Source organism: Oncorhynchus masou, chromosome 32 (assembly GCF_036934945.1).
Source record: "Oncorhynchus masou masou isolate Uvic2021 chromosome 32, UVic_Omas_1.1, whole genome shotgun sequence".
Lineage (NCBI taxonomy): Eukaryota > Metazoa > Chordata > Actinopteri > Salmoniformes > Salmonidae > Oncorhynchus > Oncorhynchus masou.
Genome location: NC_088243.1, coordinates 38,385,114 through 38,406,617, shown reverse-complemented (window position 1 = coordinate 38,406,617; position 21,504 = coordinate 38,385,114). Strand labels below are relative to the sequence as shown.

General features: G+C 44.5%; 1 protein-coding gene across 3 annotated transcripts in view; it reads left to right on the top strand.

Annotated features, from left to right (window-relative positions):
• Window positions 1-21,504, top strand: part of LOC135526042 (kinesin-like protein KIF13B) — a 91,686-nt gene that overhangs the window by 59,324 nt on the left and 10,858 nt on the right. For all 3 annotated transcript variants that reach the window (XM_064954073.1, XM_064954072.1, XM_064954074.1), the window contains exons 13-36: window positions 285-395; window positions 602-736; window positions 4,048-4,178; window positions 6,419-6,505; window positions 6,643-6,836; window positions 7,042-7,330; window positions 7,483-7,645; window positions 7,781-7,927; window positions 10,530-10,679; window positions 11,071-11,196; window positions 12,534-12,707; window positions 13,087-13,244; window positions 13,528-13,660; window positions 15,488-15,637; window positions 16,798-16,827; window positions 16,932-17,031; window positions 17,211-17,337; window positions 17,536-17,591; window positions 17,773-17,897; window positions 18,066-18,341; window positions 18,794-18,946; window positions 19,250-19,327; window positions 19,561-19,611; window positions 19,771-19,900. In XM_064954073.1, coding sequence (XP_064810145.1) covers window positions 285-395; window positions 602-736; window positions 4,048-4,178; window positions 6,419-6,505; window positions 6,643-6,836; window positions 7,042-7,330; window positions 7,483-7,645; window positions 7,781-7,927; window positions 10,530-10,679; window positions 11,071-11,196; window positions 12,534-12,707; window positions 13,087-13,244; window positions 13,528-13,660; window positions 15,488-15,637; window positions 16,798-16,827; window positions 16,932-17,031; window positions 17,211-17,337; window positions 17,536-17,591; window positions 17,773-17,897; window positions 18,066-18,341; window positions 18,794-18,946; window positions 19,250-19,327; window positions 19,561-19,611; window positions 19,771-19,900 — 3,274 coding nt within the window. The remainder of the gene's footprint in view (window positions 1-284; window positions 396-601; window positions 737-4,047; window positions 4,179-6,418; window positions 6,506-6,642; window positions 6,837-7,041; window positions 7,331-7,482; window positions 7,646-7,780; window positions 7,928-10,529; window positions 10,680-11,070; window positions 11,197-12,533; window positions 12,708-13,086; window positions 13,245-13,527; window positions 13,661-15,487; window positions 15,638-16,797; window positions 16,828-16,931; window positions 17,032-17,210; window positions 17,338-17,535; window positions 17,592-17,772; window positions 17,898-18,065; window positions 18,342-18,793; window positions 18,947-19,249; window positions 19,328-19,560; window positions 19,612-19,770; window positions 19,901-21,504) is intronic.

Below are 21,504 nucleotides of genomic sequence, written 5' to 3'. Positions count from 1 at the left end.
AGCAGAGAAGGGGGAAGAGGGAGATCAACTGAGACAGGTAAAGGTAAGGCGGGAGGGGAGGAGAGGGCCCACACCAGCTGGCAAAACTGGTTGCGTTCTGTTTGGAAATTGCATCCGGAAAATGAAGGCTTCATTCAGGTGTAACAGAGAGCATTTGGTTCTATGAATACTTTTTTTCAACCGAAACATCCGTTTACAAATTACATCAACTACCACATCTTGTCTGCTGGGAGACAGGGAGAGGGAACACAAATAAGAGTGTGTTTTTCTTGTCTCCTGGCCAGTCTATGAAGGCCCCAGAGCTGAAGGAAAGGCTGGAGGAGTCTGAGAAACTCATCCAAGAGATGACTGTCACCTGGGAGGAGAAACTACGCAAGACGGAGGAGATCGCACAGGTACACACACACTTGTACTTTCTGTCCTGGGTCGTGCTCACTAGGCACAAAAAAGAAAACGGTCTGAAACAGGGACTTTCTAAAATTGTACATGCTTCTTTTTTTGTTTTTATGTTGCACAACATTTTGAAATGTTTTGCTCCTGTGTGCCCTTATTAAAACAACCAGCATGGATGCATTGTTTCTCTCTGTTGTGTGTCCTGTAGGAGCGTCAGAAACAGTTGGAATCCCTGGGCATCTCTCTCCAGTCGTCTGGCATCAGAGTGGGAGAAGACAAGTGTTTTCTAGTCAACCTCAACGCTGACCCCGCTCTCAATGAGCTGCTGGTCTACTACCTGAAGGTACGCACACACACACAAACACACACACACACACACACACACACACACACACACACACACACACACACACACACACACACACACACACACACACACACACACACCCCACTAGTGGAGCAAGGGTCACCCGCAATTGCTAATAATCCATCCACATGGCTATATGTGATAAAGGGAAAATCTGAGACCCGCACCCGACCGACCCTAACCCACACTTGGGCTCCCGAGTGGCGCAGCGGTGTAAGGCACTGTATCTCAGTGCTAGAGGCGTCACTACAGACCCTGGTTTGATTCCAGGCTGTTTCACAACCGGCCGTGATTGGGAGTCCCATAGGGCAGCGCACAATTGGCCTAGCGTCGTCCAGGGTTGGCCGGGGTAGGCTGTCATTGTAAATAAGAATTTGTTTTTAACTGACTTGCCAAGTTAAATAAAGGTTAAATAAAATAACACTCTAATATAGAAAATGTGCTGTAGGCTACAGTCAGACAGTGGAAAGATTTTTTGACAGGGTGCAGGGTTTTTTGTTCTTGCCTGATTTAGATATATTTCTGCTTATTTCCAACATTTTGGTAGGCTATTTGTTAGTCATCCTGTCTATAATTAGATACACACAGCTTCTCTTCTGTCATTATGTTGCCCTAGAAGACTAAATAAACCCTTGCTCACCAGATTGTCATAAATGATAGAATGAACACTTCACTCTAGTTGACGTTGGTAAAGTTTTCTCTGTCATCTCTGCTTCTTTCGTGGAGCAATGACGTTTAGGGACCGGGGAGAAAATGCAATAAAAAACGCAAAAGATTTTCTGTACAAAATTTCCAAATGAAAGCTGAGAAAAAACGACCCATCAACTTGGATGCATATTTTATGTGGTTGAAATACACTGCTTAAAACAATAAAGGGAACACTTAAACAACACAGTGTAACTCCAAGTCAATCACACTTCTGTGAAATCAAACTGTCCACTTAGGAAGTAACACTGATTGACAATAAATTTCACATGCTGTTGTGCAAATGGAATAGACAACAGGTTGAAACTATAGGCAATTAGCAAGACACCCCCAATAAAGGAGTGGTCCTGCTGGTGGGGACCACAGACCACTTCTCAGTTCCTATGCTTCCTGGCTGATGTTTTGGTCACTTTTAAATGCTGGCGGTGCTTTAACTTTAGTGGTAGCATGAGACGGAGTCTACAACCCACACAAGTGAGTCAGGTAGTGCAGCTCATCCAGGATGGCACATCAATGCGAGCTGTGGCAAGAAGGTTTGCTGTGTCTGTCAGCGTAGTGTCCAGAGCAGGGAGGCGCTACCAGGAGACAGGCCAGTACATCAGGAGACGTGGAGGAGGCCGTAGGAGGGCAACAACCCAGCAGCAGGTCCGCTACCTCCACCTTTGTGCAAGGAGGAGCACTGCCAGAGCCCTGCAAAATGACCTTCAGCAGGCCATAAATGTGCATGTGTCTGCTCAAACGGTCAGAAACAGACTCCATGAGGGTGGTATGAGGGCCCGACGTCCACAGGTGGGGGTTGTGCTTACAGCCCAACATCGTGCAGGACGTTTGGCATTTGCCAGAGAACACCAAGTTTGGCAAATTCGCCACTGGCGCCCTCTGCTCTTCACACTGGTTCACACTGAGCACATGTGACAGAGTCTGGAGACGCCGTGGAGCAACATCCTCCAGCATGACCGGTTTGGCGGTGTGTCAGTCATGGTGTGGAGTGGCATTTCTTTGGGGGGCCGCACAGCCCTCCATGTGCTCGCCAGAGGTAGCCTGACTGCCATTCGGTACCGAGATGAGATCCTCAGACCCCTTGTGAGACCATATGCTGGTGCGGTTGGCCCTGGGTTCCTCGTAATGCAAGACAATGCTAGACCTCATGTGGCTGGAGTGTGTGTCAGCAGTTCCTGCAAGAGGAAGGCATTGATGCTATGGACTGGCCCGCACATCTGGGACATCATGTCTCGCTCCATCCACATTACATTACATTACATTTAAGTCATTTAGCAGACGCTCTTATCCAGAGCGACTTACAAATCAACGCCATGTTGCACCACAGACTGTCCAGGAGTTGGTGGATGCTTTAGTCCAGGTCTGGGAGGAGATCCCTCAGGAGACCATCCGTCACCTCATCAGGAGCATGCCCAGGCGTTTTAGGGAGATCTTACAGGCACTTGGAGGTCACACACACTACTGAGCCTCATTTTGACTTGTTTTAAGGACATTACATCAAAGTTGGATCAGCCTGTAGTGTGGTTTTCCACTTTAATTTTGAGTGTGACTCCAAATCCAGACCTCCATGGGTTGATAAATTTGATTTCCATTGATAAATTTTGTGTGATTTTTGTTGTCAGCACATTCAGCTATGTAAAGAAAAATGTATTTAATAAGAATATTTCATTCATTCAGATCTAGGATGTGTTATTTTAGTGTTCCCTTTATTTTTTTCAGCAGTGTACTATCAGCTTTTATGATGCTAATGAAGATACCACCTCTACAGACAGTATATAACTGCGCATTCGCATTCTCTCAAGATGATGAAAGAAATAAATCACATTTCTCCACTCCTGTTTTAGAGTAGAAATGTAACCTAAATGTTGTCATTTTACTGCAAGGACTGCTCAATTCTGCAGGAGTGAATATTATATTAGGCTATGTGACAGGTTATAGACCTACAGTCTGTGTCCAGATTTCAGTTTCCATTTAACAATCGCTACTGTAAGTCTCTCTGGATAAGAGCGTCTGCTAAATGACTCAAATGTCAAATGTAGGCTACAGTTCTCTTGACCTGCCATAGGTCTATTTGTCCCCATCTTGTGACTGTCACATTTGTATAGCGCTTCAGTCACCACACATCACATAGACGGCACTGCTATCATCTTCTTTTACCACTTCACCAAAGCTTTCCCAAACATTACTTTTCAGGCCTTTCCTTCTCTTTACTTTCAACTCTCCATTTCGCGACCCTCTTGGACATTGTCGTTTGTGCTCCGTGGATCGACTAACTTTTTCTGCCTGCTCCCGAAAGCTTTTGGCAGTTGGCGTGTAGGCTGACTGGCACACGTACAGTTAGGTTCTAAAGCTTAGGCTTATGCACTGATGCCAGATGAACGAAAAACCTCAACGTAGCCTATAGATATACATTTTTATTCAACCCGTTGATCCACACAATTCAACCCGTTGATCCACACAATATTTCATGACCCTAAACCCTCCGCGGGGACTTCAGGTTATGAGTCAACCCGCGGATCAATAAATCACACACACACACACACGCACACACCATTGTAACATGGTATTGTTGTGTACTGTAGGAGCACACTAAGGTTGGTTCAGCAGACTCCCAGGACATCCAGCTGTGTGGGATGGGTATTCAGGCTGAACACTGCATCATTAACATCACAACTGACCAATGGGTGGTCCTCACTCCCCACAGAAACTCACGGTACGTATAGAACACTCTTCATCTCAACCATCATCCTCCTCGTCAGTATAATCCACAACGGGGCAAGCCATGATGAGGTGACGCCTTTCCAGAACCAAAATCTGGTTTTAAAAATGACCTTGTTACCAATTTTGCCCGCTAGCACCAGCTCACGCCGCAAAAAAATGTCACAGTACACCAGCAGTCATTATCATCATCATCATCTCAACGCACATCCATCATTATTGCGACACATCTTTAGCCAGAGATGTGGACTTGATTCACCTGTCTTGGACTCGAGTCTGACTTGAGTCACAAATTTGATGACTTGAGACTCGACTTGAGACTCGATTTTGACTTGCGGCCTCAAGACTTGGGACACGACTTTGACTTGAGACTGAAATTATCTGGCCAGGTTTTGTAACGTTTTGTCGCTCGTTTTGTGGCACTGAGTCTCAATGGATTAGGCTACTCTCCACGCAGCCAGAGACCATATCGCACTTGCAAAAAAATAAATATTGGCTAGTAAATTTTGTTTAAAAAACATCTGTTTCAGAACCAATCAATTTGTGTCTTGACTGTTGACCAATGACCAGTCATCAGCATTGGCGTGCAAACGTGGGCTCACATATTCAGATTAGTGACCCAGAAAGAGCTTGTTAATTTTCAGGTATAGGCTCGGGTGCAGCGCAAACGTCAACTTGTAGGGAGAGAGGATTGCCATAAATATGCAGCTCCAAAAATTGTTTGGTGATCAGTAATATTAACTGTTTACTTTGCAAGCTCAACAGCAATGGGTCATCAATCAACAATTACTAGGATAGGCCTACTGTGCCTTTGGTATCCCAGAATTGCTTAAAATTGATAATTTACTTATGAAGCTTGCATTTAGAATTATGTTTTTAAAATGTATTATTACATAATCAAAATGTGTTTTAGACCAAATAATGAATACGGCTGTCTGGTAGCCGAAATAAATAGACAAAGATTTGGTGACCTTGGGACTATAAGGTTCTATCTGCACAAGGCATAGTTCTGAGATTTTGAGCAGTTGAAAGTTGTCACATCCCAGATCTAAGAACTGTTTTGTTGTGAATTCTTCGTCCATAACCCGTTAAGGTCCTCACTTACCTAAAGTATCAACATCCTGAGACATTTCTAAATCCATTTTTGTAGGGGGTTGCAATCCCAGATATAACCTTGACATCTCAGAGCCATACGGTTCCATCTGGCACTTCTGAATAAGGCTATGTTCAGTTTTTAAGAATACTAGCTATTTTACCAGGATAGTCAGAACACATCATCAAATATATTAAGACATGTATTATGGTCATTAGACAAAATATTGTCATCGTTGAACAACGATGTGACAACATCATTTACTTTAAGATTTCTGACAGTGTTGGTTTTTTTGCTCGCGTGCCATTGGCTGGACTAGCTAGACCATACTAAGAGGGAGATGTCAAAGACGTGTTCTGATTGGTCCATCTGTATTTATTCAGTCTTGTGATTGGATTGCAGATATAACCTTATAGTTCAAATGGGTTTATGCAGATAGAACTTTCTAGTTGTTCATTCTTTTTTTAACAAAACCATCTAAAGATCTTAAGAACCATCTAAAGAACCATCTAAAGATCTATTATATGTGACTTTTACAAAAATGTCAGATTGAACCTTAATAGTCCTACGGTCTGGATTTGTAGATTTAAAAATATATATTTTTTACTTGACTTGAAAAAACTTGACTCAACTTGACTCGCTCTTAGAAATGCACGACTTGGACTTGACTCGAGACTCGACCCGTTCTACTTGTGACTCAACTTGACTCACTCTTATAAATGCACGACTTGGACTTGACTCGAGACTCGACCCGTTCTACTTGTGACTCCTATAATAGTGACTTGGTGATTCGAATAATAATGACCTCTCTCTAGCCTCTAGTCACCCACCCTATGACTGTGCACACACCTCTAGCCTCAAGTCTGATCTCCTGCTGTCAGATGATGGTGATGTCATGTTGCCGCAAGGCCCCTTAAGAATGGAATGAACTAACTGGATCATTCATTCATTTTTATTAGATCTTTTGTTGCCAGGATAGTCCACTCAGTAACATTTGGCAATGTTTTCCAGGGAGTCCTTGGTTCCATAGAATCAATAAAAACAACAGTAAAGATGTTCTTGCGCATTTATTATGTCGCTTTTTCTTATGTCATTGTTACATGTTTTTATTATGTGGAACTTAAGTTGTTGTTACGTTACAGAACGTGTGTGAACGGCTCTCCTTGCACCAGCCCGCAGCGGCTCCACCACGGAGACCGCATCCTGTGGGGCAACAACCACTTCTTCAGGTCTGTCTGTGTCCCGACAGTTCTGGCTACTGTGAATCACAATGTCTCGCTGGTCCTCGTTTTGGAAAGAGTAGTACTGAAACCATTCCCTTTCTCTTTCCTCCCATTTCTCTCTTCCCTTCCTCTATCCCCCACAGGATCAACTTGCCTAAGCGGCGGTCGCGGGGTGGCGGTGAGGAAGAGGAGGGTGAGGGGGGCCCAATGAAGAACAGTGGCAGTAGTGAACAGCTGGAGGGGGACGGAGACACCAACAGTGAGGGGTCCTCCGAGGTCTCTTTCTCCTACGAGTTCGCCCAGACAGAGGTCATGATGAAGGCCCTGGGCAACAATGGTGAGTACACACACACGCACACAGGTCCTTGTAAAACAACAATGAGAATGGAGGGAAAGGAGTAATATAAACGCCCTCAGAAACAAATGTGTCGATAATCATCGATTGACTACGCAACTACTGTCCATCGCATCGCAATCACGATTGTTTGCTCATCCAAAAAGCCCTTTCCTGATTGACTCTCGCCCCTGTCCGTCACCTTCAGACCCCATGCAGGCGGTGCTCCAGTCCCTAGAGAGGCAGCACGAGGAGGAGAAGCGCTCGGCGCTGGAGAGACAGAGGCTGATGTATGAACAGGAGCTGCAACAACTGAGGAGACGGCTCCACCCGGACAGACAGTCTGTAGGACAGGCTGGCACGGCCCCCAGCCAATCACAGGGCCAGGCCGACAGGCCGGGACAGCCCCACTACCGCAGTCTGGAGAGACTCAGCATGGGAGGCATGTCCAACTCACCTAGTGCACAGAGCAGGCTGAGGCAGTGGAGTGAGGAGAGGTGAGTGGTGAGGGAGGGAGGGTGGAAATGTCTGTAAATGAGTGTTATTGTCAGTGATATTGACCGTTGTGGTGGTGATGTTAGTCTCCAGTCTGTAGAGGCAGTGTTGACGTGTGTGTGTGATTTGAAAATGATGATGCCCTCCCCATCAGAGAGGCAGTGTTGACCCGGAGCCTACGTAAGCTGAGGGAGCAGATAGTGAGAGCTAACCTGCTGGTGCAGGAGGCTGGCTTCATAGCAGAGGAGCTGGACAAACGCACCGAGTACAGAGTCACCTTGCAGATACCTTCTGCTAACCTCAATGCCAACCGCAAGGTACACACACATGAGCATTAACACACACACCTGGTGCTATGTGCATCTTCTCTCTCTCTCTCTCACACTCATTCTCACACTCACATAAACACACATCTAACCCCCCGCCCCCTCGCTGTTTCTCTGTCTTCACAGCGTGATGCAGTGCTGAGTGAGCCTGCGGTGCAGGTGAGGCGTAAGGGGAAAGGGAAACAGATCTGGGCTCTGGAGAAGATGGAGAACAGAATGGTGGACATGAGAGAACTCTACCAGGAGTGGAAGGACTACGACGACGACAACCCTGTGAGTTCAAACGACTCGTGTGTGTGTGTGTGTGTGTGTGTGTGTGTGTGTGTGTGTGTGTGTGTGTGTGTGTGTGTGTGTGTGTGTGTGTGTGTGTGTGTGTGTGTGTGGTCATGAGTGTGTGGTCATGAGTTTGTTCGTGTTCTTAGGGAACTATGCAGTGTTTTTCTTTTTTATGTATTATTTCTTACACTGTTGCCCCAGGAAATCTTAAGTCTTATTACATACAGCCGGGAGAAACTATTGGATATAAGACTTACCCACATTATGACCAGCAATACAACTTTCCCGAAGCGGATACTCTGTTTGGCCCACCACCCAGGACAATAGATCGGATCCCAGCAGGCGACCCAAAACAACGACGCCACAGAAGGGACAGACGGCACGGTCTAATGGTCAGGCTCCGTAGACGGGCATATCACCCACCGCTCCCGAGTATACTACTCGCCAATGTCTAGTCTGTTGACAACAAGGTAGACGAAATCCGAGCAAGGGTTGCCTTCCAGAGAGACATCAGAGATTGTAATATTCTCTGTTTCACAGAAACATGGCTCACTCGGGATACGTTATCAGAGTCGGTACAGCCACCTGGTTTCTTCACGCATCATGCATCGCGCATCCTTCTGGTAAGAAGAAGGGCGGGGGTGTATGCCTTATGATTAACCAGTCGTGGTGTGATCATAACAACATACAGGAACTCAAGTCCTTTCGTTCACCTGACCTAGAATTCCTTATAATCAAATGCCAACCTCATTATCTACCTAGAGAATTCTCTTCGATTATAATCACAGTCATGTATATCCCCCCCAAGCAGACACCTCGACCACCCTGAAAGTGCTTCATTGGACTCTATGTAAAATGGAAACCACATATCCTGAGGATGCATTTATTGTAGCTGGGGATTTTAACAAAGCTAATCTGAAAACAAGGCTCCCTACATTTTATCAGCATATCGAATGCGCGACCCAGGCTGGCAAAATTCTGGAACATTGTTACTCTAACTTCTGCGACGCATACAAAGCCCTCCCTCACCCTACTTTCGGCAAATCTGACCACAAGTCATTTTTTTTGCTCCCAGCCTATAGACAGAAACTGAAACAGGAAACACCCGTGCTCAGGTCTGCTTCAAGATTGCTTCGATCACGTGGACTAGGATATGTTCCGGATAGCGTCGAACAACAACATTGATGTTTACACTGATTCGGTGAGCAAGTTTATGAGCAAGTGCATCGGTGGTGATGTAACTACGGCGACTATTAAAACCTTCCCCAACCAGAAACCGTGGATTGATGGCAGCATTTGCGCAAAACTGAAAGCGTGAACCACTGCTTTTAATCAGGGAAAGGCGACCGGAAACTTGACCGAATACAAACAGTGTAGCTATTCCCTCCGCAAGGCAATCAAACAAGCACTAGTATAGAGACAAAGTAGAGTCGCAATTCAAAGGCTCAGACACAAGACGCATGTGGCAGGGTCTACAGTCAATCACGGACTACAAAAAGAAAACCAGCCCCGTCACGGACCCCGATGTGTTCTTGCTCCCAAACAAACTAAACAACTTCTTTGCTCGCTTTGAGGACAATACAGTGCCACTGACATGGACCACTACCAAAACCTGCGGGCTCTCCTTCACCGCAGCCGACGTGAGTAAAACATTTAAATGTCTTAACCCTCGCAAGGCTGCCGGTCCAGACGGCATCCCCAGCCGCGTCCTCAGAGCATGCGCAGACCAGCTTGCTGGTGTGTTTACGGACATATTCAGTCAATCCCTATCCCAGTCTGCTGTTCCCACATGCTTCAAGAGGGCCACCATTGTCCCTGTTCCCAAGAAAGCTAAGGTAACTGAGCTAAACGACTATCGCCCGTGATCACTTCCGTCATCATGAAGTGCTTCTATCTCAAGGCCATCAGACTGTTAAACAGCCATCACTAACATTGAGTGGCTGCTGCCAACATACTGACTCAAATCTCTAGCTACTTTAATAATAAAAAATTGTAATAAATGTATCACTAGTCACTTTAAACAATGCCACTTTATATAATGTTTACATACCCTACATTACACATCTCATATGTATATACTGTACTCTATACCATCTACTGCATTTTGCCTATGCCGTTCGGCCATCGCTCATCCATATATGTAATTTATATGTATTTATATGTAATATTCTTATTCATTCCTTTACACTTGTGTGTAAAAGGTAGTTGTTGTGAAATTGTTAGATTACTTGTTAGATATTACTGCATGGTCGGAATTAGAAGCACAAGCATTTCGCCACACTCGCATTAACATCTGCTAACCATGTGTATGGGACCAATACGATTTGATTTGTGTGTGTGTACGTGGTACACCTTCAAGCCAGGCCAGTGTCAGTGTTGATAGAGTGTGTGATGGGGAGAGAACTTGGACTACAACGAAAACGAACCCTGAGAGACAAATCATTGTTTTCGACAGCGTGATATCCAAATGGAGTGCATTTAGTAGTAATTGTTACTAGGCCATTCAGATATACACAAATGCTATGTAAAGTGGAAGGGCTCTATTTGGGAATGGACACCGCTCATTTCTCTCGCCTCTCTCTCTCTCTGTCATCTGCAGGTGATGCGTTCCTACTTTAAGCGTGCCGACCCGTTCTTTGACGAGCAGGAGAATCACAGTCTGATAGGCGTGGCCAACGTCTTCCTGTCCTGTCTGTTCTATGACGTCAAGCTGCAGTACGCAGTACCCATCATCAACCAGAAGGGGGAGGTAAAGAGAGGCTTCAAGCGCTACATAACACCAGGGTCGTGTTCATAAGGCACGGTGTCACGAAATGTTTTTGCAATGGAATTCGAAAATGAGCATTTCTCATTGGACAAGCCAAGGTAGTTCCTCCTTGTTCCAGTCCGTTTATTCCGTTAGCCGCCGAATGAATACGATCCTGTTTCTCAACCAGTGATGTCCAACTCTTGTGTTCTAGCCCAGCAGTAACACAGCTGATCAAATAGATAGTTCTCTAGCTCGATGACTGCCCTGAGTCGATTGTTTGAAGGAACAAGGCGTCTTGGTGTTGTGCTAAAACGAAAGCCTCATTTTGTGGAACAGTGACGATGCAGCACAGAAAACTCCCCTTGTTATGAAATGATTGGTTTTCTTGTAGGTGGTTGGGAGATTACACGTTGAGGTGGTGAGAGTGGCGGGGGGGGTTGAGGACAGCATGGCTGGGGGAGAGGACAACGAGGCCAGCCCTGATGGAGAGGTGCAAGAGAGGAAACTGGTCTGCATGGTGAGTCTATTTCGGATAGGGAGACACTCGTACACACACAGAAAAGTCCCTTTTTTAGATGGCTCTTCTGGCTCTCAAAAAAAGAGAAAGCAATATCAGACCTACCAACATGCATGCATTTTCCGTACCAGCTACGCAATTCCCTGTCCATGTAAGCAGGTACAAGATCTGAGTTAAAAGTATGCAGAAATGAATAGGGCCTGATTTTTAATTATTTTTTTTTGTTTTGTTTTTACATTTTAATAAAAATAAATAAATCCACTGAGTAAATCTAACATCCCGATTCTCTAGCTGCAACACACAGACATGTAAGGAGTTTGTGTCAACGGACATGGAGATGAATACATCATTATTCGACGTAGCTGCCCCCTGTTTGTTGTGATGCTGAGTTTGCCGACTGTCAGCTGTACGTAAACACACGGCCAAATCCCTTTTCCACTCCGTGTGTTGTGGGAAGGTGAACACTGATTGTTTCAAGCTAACGTTAGCGAACATAAGATGGACATTCAGTGGGCTCTAAAGAGCCAGCAGTTCACTCGCATTTGCTAGTGAAAGAAATGAAATGAAATGCAAATACGAAAAATGACCGGTCGCATTTCTGCGAGTGTGATACACATTTAATTCTCCATCCCATTAGTTGTATTTTCCACGTAACATTACGAGGATCACGCAACCTGATTATGATCGACGTCACAAAAAGCTCCCTCAGTACAGACATGCTAAGTGCCCTCGTTACCAAGTAGGTTTCAACGATTGCCAGAGGAACTACCCTGATGCTCTGCTAGCTTCCAGGCAAATCTGTCTAGGAAATGAAATGAACATTTGAAGGTCTCCCAAAGATTTGTTCTCACCCACTGTTTCCTATCATAGCTTTTCCATTTTTATTATGGGTAACATGTTTATTTGATACTGATGCTCTGCTTCAAACATTTTTTTTTTTTTTTTTTTTTTTTTTTTAAATGATCGTGGATAAGACGTTTGTACATTTTGTACCTAAATAACTAACTTTTGAGTTTTTTTAAATTTATTAAACAAATAATAAAGGCCCTTTGTGTGTTCTCTCATCAGATCTTGTTAGTGACTTTTACCATATGTGTAAATGGAATGCTGTCAAGAAAAAAGTACTCCAACCTTTTATAGACTAGATTTGGTACAATTCTATAATTGCGATCAGACTCACAAACAGCCTGCGTACGAGTTGAATCTTCAATTTGCCGCGCGCATCTGGTACTCTAAAAGGCTGGACAGGGATGGCAGGTCTGCAATATCATTTGCTTGTTCTCTCTTGAATCCTATTTAATCACCCCCCCCCAACCCCAACCGTGCTTCTCCTGCAGATCAAGATCCTGCAGGCGACAGGTCTCCCCCAGTACCTGTCCAATTATGTGTTCTGCCAGTACTCGTTCTGGGACCAGGCAGAACCCGTCATCGTGGCCCCAGAGGTGGACCCCTCCGCCTCGTCCCCCAGCAGCAAGGAACCGCACTGCATGGTGGTTTTTGACAGCTGCAAGGTATGACGTTAAATGAAAAGTACTTGTATTGCCAAAGTAACAATGTTGAACAGTCCAACAGGACATAAAATACATTTACATTTCAATCATGTTGCAAATAGCTTATGTAGCTCAGGATGAAACAGGTAGCCTGGTTAATCTAGTGAACGCAGCATTCAGTCTGGTTTAACCCCAACCCTTCCTATCTCCTTACAGCATGTGTATTGTTCCGCTATAGTGTGTTAATGTAATGCTAACGCATCTATGTTCTTTCAGTGGTGTTCTATGCTATTATTTCTTCCCTTTCAAATGCTGTTTTTCTTTCTCTCTATATCTCTCTATATATATATATATATCTCTCATTTATATCTATCTATCTATCTATCTATCTATATATTAGGAGCTAGGTGTGGCAGTAACAGAAGAGTTTATAGAGTATCTGACAGAGGGGGCATTGGCCATCGAGGTGTACGGACACAGACAAGCAGACTCTGGCAGGAACCCTGCCCTCTGGGACCTCAGCATTATACAGGCCAAGACACGCACACTACGGGACAGGTACACACACACTACGGGACAGGTACACACACACCCAAGGTATGGTGCACTGTACGGGTCAGCTATACACACACACAGGACAGGTACATAGTACAGACACATGACACACACACACATGATGGCTACAAGATAGGTACGCAGGCTACTGGACAAGTACACACACACGTACATACAGAGTGATGCAGCACAAGTGACACCAACACATATACCAGAGGTTCCATTTCTACAAAAAAAGCAACCTTGTAAATGACGTATTATGTCCTGTGTCTGTCTCCACCTGCAGGTGGAGTGAGGTAACCCGTCGTCTGGAGATGTGGATCCAGGTGTTGGAGATCAACGAGAACGGAGACTTCATGCCTGTAGAGGTCATACCTGCCAGAGACGTACGCACCGGAGGCATTTTCCAACTACGACAGGTAGGTGTTACCTGTGTGTGTGTGATTTTTCTTCTTCTCATTTTCTCCTGCCAATGTAATGGTGTAATTTAGTTTATATCTATTCAGAACCCTATCTAAAACAACGTGTTTTTTTCCTGTCAACGCAATTTTAAGTAAATATCTTTATTTTCTGTTTAATCAGCAATTCCAAGTTGTTCTTACCTCAGAAAATAGCATTTCATACATGGCCTTCAGAAAGTATTCATACCCTTTGAAATCTTCCAAATTTTGTTGTGTTATAGACTGAATTTAAAATGGATTAAATTGAAAAAATGTTGTCACTAGCCTACCCCATAATGTCAAAGTGGAATTAAGTTGTAAATTATTGTATTTTTTACAATGTCTAGAGCCAGTAAGTATTCAAACCCTTTGTTATAGCAAGCTTAAAAAAGTTCAGGAGTAAAGATTTTCTTATCAAGTCAAATAATCAATTGCAAAAACCACTATTGCACTCTTTGTGCAATAATAGTGTTCAACATGATTTTTGAATGACTACATCATCTCTGTACCCCACACATACAATTATCTGTAAGGTCCCTCAGTTGAGCAGTGAATTTCAAACAGATTCAAAGAGAGAGGTTTTCCCAATGCTTCGCAAAGAAGAGCACCTATTGGCAGATGGGTAAAGATTTAAAAAAGCAGACATGAAATATCCCTTTGAAAATGGTGAAGTTATTAATTACACTTTGGGATGGTGTATCTATACACCCAGTCACTACAAAGATACAGGCGTCCTTCCTAACTCAGTTGCTAGTTACATTGTAGTTACTCCACAATAGTAACCTAACTGACAGAGTGAAAAGAAGGAAGCCTGTACAGAATAAAAATATTCCAAAACATGTGTCCTGTTTGCAACAAGGCACTAAAGTAATACTGCAAAAAATGTTGCAAAGCAATTCACTTTTTTGTCCTGAATACAAAGTGTTATATTGGGGGCAAATCCAATACCACACATTACTGAGTACCACTCTCCATATTTTCAAGATTAGTGGTGGCTGCATCATGTTATGGGCATGCTTATAATCGTTAAGAGCTGGGGAGTTTTTTTCAGGATTAAAAAGAAACGGAATGGAGCTAAGCACAGTCAAAATCCTAGAGGAAAACATGGTTCAGTCTGCTTTCCACCAGACACTGAAAGATGAATTCACCTTTCAGCAGGACAATAACCGAAAACACACGGCCAAATCTACACTGGAGTTGCTTACCAAGAAGACAGTGAATGTTCCTGAGTCGCCGAGTTAGTTCTAACTTAAATCTACTTGAAAATATATGACAAGACCTGAAAATAGTTGTCTGGTAATGATCAACAACCAATTTGATAGAGCTTGAAGAAGGTGGGGAAAGCTCTTAGAGACTTACCCAGAAAGACTCTTCTATTGACTCAGGGGTGTGAATACTTCATGTAAATGAGATATTTCTGTATTTTATTTTCAATAAACTTGCTAACCTTTTTGAAAACATGTTGGGGTATTGTGTGTAGATGGGTAATAAAAAAATATTGAATCCATTTTGAATTCAGGCTGTAACAACAAAATGTGCAATTAGGCACTGTATATCTACTATTGAAATGGACAAGCAACGTTCTCCCCACTGTTCTATATTCTGTTGATGCCATGTGTGTCACTCGGGGCTTGTCCAAAGGCATGTAATGGAAAGGGGCTTACCCCCAAAAAATGGCCAAAAGGACTAATTTGAGGTAGAAAGGAGCTCACTTTAATCCATTGTAGAGGATGCGAACAGGAGATTGACGTTAGAACTTCATATCTCTTCTTCCCTCTTATCCCTCTCCTTCACCCCCACCCACAGGGCCAGTCAAGGCGTCTGCAGGTGGAGGTGAGGTCCGTGCAGGATAGCGGCACCATGCCCCTGATAGCTGAGGTGCTGCTGGCCGTGTCAGTGGGCTGTGTGGAGATCAGACAGACTTGCCAGGCCAAGGCCAGCAACGAACCCGTACAGGTAACACACGAACACACATACATACTGTACCTGTCAAAAGTTTGGACACAATTACTCATTCCAGGGTTTTTCATTATTTTTTATTATTCTCTACATTGTAGAATAATAGTAAAGACAAAGAGAAATGACAGACCATCATTACTTTAAGACAGGACTTTTAAATCTTTTTCAAGTGCAGTCGCAAAAACAATCAAGATCTATCTATGATGAAACTGGCTTTCATGAGGACCGCCACAGGAAGGGAAGACCCAGAGTTACCTCTGCTGCAGAGGATAAGTTCATTAGAGTTACCAGCCTCAGTAATCGCAGCCAATATAAATGCTTCACAGAGTTCAAGTAACAGACACATCTCAACATCAACTGTTCAGAGGAGACAGTGTGAATCAGGCCTTCATGGTCGAATTGCTGCAAAGAAACCACTACTAAAGGACACCAATAATAAGAAGAGATTAGCTTGGGCCAAGAAACACAATCAATGGACATTAGACCGGTGGAAATCTGTCCTTTGGTCCAAATTTGAGATTTTTGGTTTCAACCGCCACAGCATTCTGCAGCGATGCGCCATCCCATCTGGTTTGCGCTTAGTGGGTCTATCATTTGTTTTTCAACAGGAAAATGACCCAACGCACTTCCAGGCTGTGTAAGGGCTATTTGACCAAGAAGGAGAGCGCTGGAGTGCTGCATCAGATGACTTGAACTCCACAATCACCTGACCTCAACCCAATTGAGATGGTTTGAGATGAGTTGGACCGCAGAGTGAAGAAAAAGCTGTAAACAAGTGCTCAGCATATGTGGGAACTCCTTCAAGATTGTTGGAAAAGCATTCCAGGTGAAGCTGGTTGAGAGAAGAGTGTGCAAAGCTGTCATCAAGGCAAAGGGTGGCTACTTTGAAGAATCTGAAATATATTTACATTTGTTTAACACTTTTTTGGTTACTACATGATTCCATATTTGTTATTTCATAGTTCTGATGTCTTCACTATTAATTCTACAATGTAGAAAATAGTAAAAAATAAATAAAACCCTTGAATGAGTAGATGTCCAAACTTTTGAGTGGTACTGTATACACATACATTACTATACTGGAAGAAAGAAATGGCTGCCATTTACGAAAGTATTTTGGACTAATACTATTGTGTATTTTGTTGTTTGTCCCACAGGTGGAAGGTGATGAGATGGACAGCTATCAGGTAAATAACATTAGATTATCTCTACTGAGAGACAGATAGCGGGACAACGCAATGATGGCTTCTGGTGCTATATCTGATTGGTTGGTGTGTGTTCTGTCCAATAGGAGCGTGATCTGGAGCGTCTGCGTCACCAGTGGCTAACGGCTCTCACCAAGAGACAGGAGTATCTGGACCAACACCTTCAGACCTTGGTCAGCAAGCCAGGTAACACACACACACAACAGTCAATGTGTAGTGGAGGAAGTACTGTATAAGTTTGGGCGGCAAGTCAAAGGGCACAGGAAATGAGGTAGAGGAAGTGGTGGCAGAAAACACATTCCTCTGATTGCCTACACATCTGTGTGGCATTGAGGAAGAAAGACATTGTTGTGCTCCCTCTACAGAAAAGACCGAGGAGGACATGGAGAGGGAGGCCCAGCTTTTGGAATGGCGTCTGACTCTGACCGAGGAGAGGAACGCGGTAATGGTGCCTTCAGCCGGCAGCGGCATCCCCGGAGCTCCCGCAGAGTGGTGAGAGAGACAGGGAATGTGTGACTGTGCGTGTGTGACTGTGTGTGTGTGTGTGTGTGTGTGTGTGTGTGTGCGCGTGCGCGTTTGCAAGAGAGATGGATATAGATGTAGACGTTTCAAACAGTTTCCTATGGGATATGTCCATATTATTCAACAAGTTCAACAAGTGTCTTTGGTCATGTTTCTTTGTTTCTCCAGGGTCCCCCTATCTGGAATGGAGACCCACACCCCTGTGCTTTTCCTGGACCTTAGTGGTAAGTTCTTTCTCTACTCTTCTTTTCTTCGTTCTCTCTCTTCTGACTGTCCTAGAGTAACATTACGTCAATCATTGAAAACATCACTTTCATTCATCTAGCACCGCATGTCTTTCTCTTACCCTCTCTTTTCTCATTCTCTCTCTCTCCCTCTTGCTCTCTCCCCCCTCGCTCTCTCCAGCGGATGATTTCAGTTCCCAGGAGGCATTGGAGGTCCCGGAGGCAGGCGGTTGGGACGCCACTCTGAGCGGAGAGGATGAGGACGACTTCTTCGACCTGCAGATCGTCAAACACTATGATGGAGAGGTAGGCACCAGGTCCTATTCATTAGGGCACACCGTATCATTTTTTTTGCAATGGAAAACCAGCGTTTTTCATTGGGAAAGTCCAAGTAATCACTCTCTGTTTGTCGGCTCTCTTCCATATGATCCCTAATGAACACAACCCTGCTCCTCCCCATCCCCTCTCCACTAGGTAAAAGCTGAGGCGTCATGGGACTCCACAGTGCACGAGTGTCCCCAGCTGAGCCGCGGCGGAGCGTGGCCAGAGCAAAGGGTGTATCTGACGGTACGCTGCGTGGTGCAGCTCAGCCACCCGGCCGACATGCAGCTGGTGCTGAGGAAACGGGTCTGTGTCAACCTGAACCCAGGCAGACAGGGCTTCGCCCAGAACCTCCTGAAGAGGATGTCCACGCGCTCCACCATCCCCGGCTGCGGGGTCACCTTCGAGGTGGTCTCCAACATCCCCGGGGTGAGCCATACACAGGAAATGTTGTGATTTCTAGTCAGTTACCATGGCTCTTTTTTTGTACAAACTTACTACAATCACTATAGCTCTCAGCTGTTTAAAAATCTGCCCTCTCCTCGCATTCTCCTTCATTGCAACCTAATGATGCCCTTGGCTTCCACCATATTGTTTTCTTCTGTCAAGTAATGTATTTTAATAAAGTATAATGACAATCTATACCATTTCACTTTTGTCCAAAGCGTCTTAGTCATGTGTGCGTACATCTTACGAAGGGGTGGCCCCGGGAATGGAACCCACGCTCCTGGTGTTGCAAGCACCATGCTCTACCAACTGAGCTGACCAGTGCCGATGAAGGGGAGGAGATTAGGAGGGGACAGATATTTTAGCAATTGAGATCCTGCGTCTTTTGGCAGCTCTATTAACTCTCCCAGGTCTCTCTCTCCCGTCTCTCTCAGGACGCACAGGGTTCAGAGGACAGGGAGATGTTGGCTCGTCTAGCTGCCAGTGCCGAGAACCCCAAGTCGGCCGACAACGAGGCGGCCATCGAGAAATACCTCCGCAGTGTCCTGGCTGTGGAGAATATCCTCACTCTGGACCGACTACGACAGGTACACACTTACACACTGAGGATGGACTGTGTTCAATGTCTGGGTTGAGTTTGACATTTTTTTCAGTGTTTATAAGTTTAACCTGCTAAATAGTTGCAAACATTTCAAGTACTTGTATTCAATTACTATCAAACCAATAGAAACCTTGAATGGAGTACTCGAGCCCATCCCCACTACACACTAGGACCATCTACATAACACTTAACATTTCTGTTGGTTCATCGCAGGACAATTCAGTACGGTTGCTGCTATGGCATGTTCCTGGTTTTGACTGTGTTTAATCGTGTGTGTGTGTGTGTATAGGAGGTGGCGGTGAAGGAGCACCTGGCAGGCAAAGGGAAAGGCAACAGACGCAGTCTCAGCTCCCCCAGTGTACACAGGGTAAATGGCACATTCTCTCTACAAAAGTCATGTCTGTTGGGGTACTGGGTCCTTGGTATATTTATTTATTTAATAGGTTGAGGCAGCAGAGGTCTGCCTAATTACATTTTCTTTTTTTTTCTTCCTTCCTTCCTTCCTTCCTTCCTTCCTTCCTTCCTTCCTTCCTTCCTTCCTTCCTTCCTTCCTTCCTTCCTTCCTTCCTTCCTTCCTTCCTTCCTTCCTCTCTTGTTCAGCTCTCTGGCAGCAGACAGGACCTGTCCTCTACCTGCAATCTGGAAAACAAGGTGATTATACAACCCTGTTGAAGCTATACAACTGTTAGTGTTCAAACTGAACAAATACAGAGCCCAAATTACATGGATCAATCCCTACATCTTTTAATTCTCTCTACCCCTTCCGCCCGTTCTCTCGCTCTCTCTCTGCTGTTCTTTTCTCTCCTCCAGAGTCGCTGGGAGAGCCAGCAGGACATCTTCATCACCTCGCCCCAGTTTAGCCGGACTCTGCCTCGCCCCTCGCCCTCCTCCTCCCCACCCACCATGCCCCCACAGAACCAGAGCCAGGACTCAGAGCAAGGTAAGGCCCTGACTCCTCCCTCTACACCACTGCTCTACCCTCCCCTCTCGCCCATCTCCTCTCTGTCTTTCTCCCCCTGAGACTGCTCTGTTAACTGGCTGACTCTACCTCAGTCTTGACATTCACTCTCTCTTTTTCTCTGTTCTCCTGTCATCCTTCTCTTTTCTGCGCAGTAGACCTCTGGTGTGATTCCATCTCTGTCCTGTGTTTTAATTCGTGCATGTGTTCGTGCCAGGGTTTCTTTGAATCGGTAATGCAGTGGCTCTGCAAATGTGGAGCGGATATTCTCCGCTGCTGGCCGGATCTCCAGGCGACCATCGCATGAGCCTGAAACCACAGACTGGCCAAACTCGTGTTTCTAAAAATGAAATTCAAAGGCACAAAGTCATTTTTTGTTAATTTGTATTTAATTCTAAGTAAGTCACAGCCTATATGTGCAATTTACAGACCATAATGATTTAATACAACTAAATGTTGTTTAAATGCTGAGAGCTTTATGTCCCCACCAGCCTGTTTTGTCGCACTCGCAAATGCTTCACAATGTATATCTTGGAAGACTTGAAATAATTGAAATAATATAGCCTAAATAATTCATTAGGCTCCCTGTCTGGCTCCTGACCTATTTAGAGTGCTTATATGCTGTTTAATATGACATGTAGCTTATTTGAAATTATGTACACTTCTTAAATTCACCTCTTCATGTTTATTCCAATCATTTTCATTCAAATCCATATGGTTTGGTTTCAATACTTCAAAACCAAATGGAAGGTCCAAGTAGTCACAAAAATAGATGGGTGTCGGTTAAATTGTGATTTTAATGGCTAGAGCGAATTTGGAGCTGCAGTTTTTTTCCCCTGTGATCGCGGAGTTTTTTTTGCCGGAGCTCAACTCCGCTCACATGCTCTGCTCCCAAGTGGGTGGGACTACGCCCTCCCAGGGCCACCCATGGCCATGCCCCTGCCCAGTCATGTGAAATCCATAGATTAGGGCCTAATGAATTTACTTAAATGGACTGATTTCCCTAATATGAACTGTAATTCAGAAAAATATTTTGAAATTGTTGCCGACCTGCCCTAATGGGCTACGCACCCAATGCATATGAGTCCGCTAAATTTCTCAAATGGCCTGTGAATACAAATCTTCCCGGTGACGTTGTCCAGTGCCACATTTTCCTAACAGAAACCCTGGTGTGTGCGTGTACCTATGTTACATACAGTAGTACCATTTCCTGTTTGTTTTTCTTTGTTTGATTTCACTCTCAGCGATGTCATTTTAATGGCTGTGTGGCCAATGAGAACTAATCATTCAGATTAATTTGCAATCTTCATGATTATAATATGTTAGTACGTGGTAAAATCATCTTTATTTTATTATGTTCAATTATTTTAATTTATTTTTTGTCATCTCTCTGACCTGGTCCAGCCATGTTTTATTTATTTTTTTATTTCCTGGGTTTGCTTTTCAACTTCCTGTCTTAATCTCTCGCACCTCCCCCACCTTCCAAACCTTCTCTTGCCCTTGCTCTTTTCCTCCTGCTCCTCCCTTTCTTCTCCTCCCCTATCTTTTCTTCCTGCCCCTCACCCTCTCTTTTCCTCCTCCCTCAC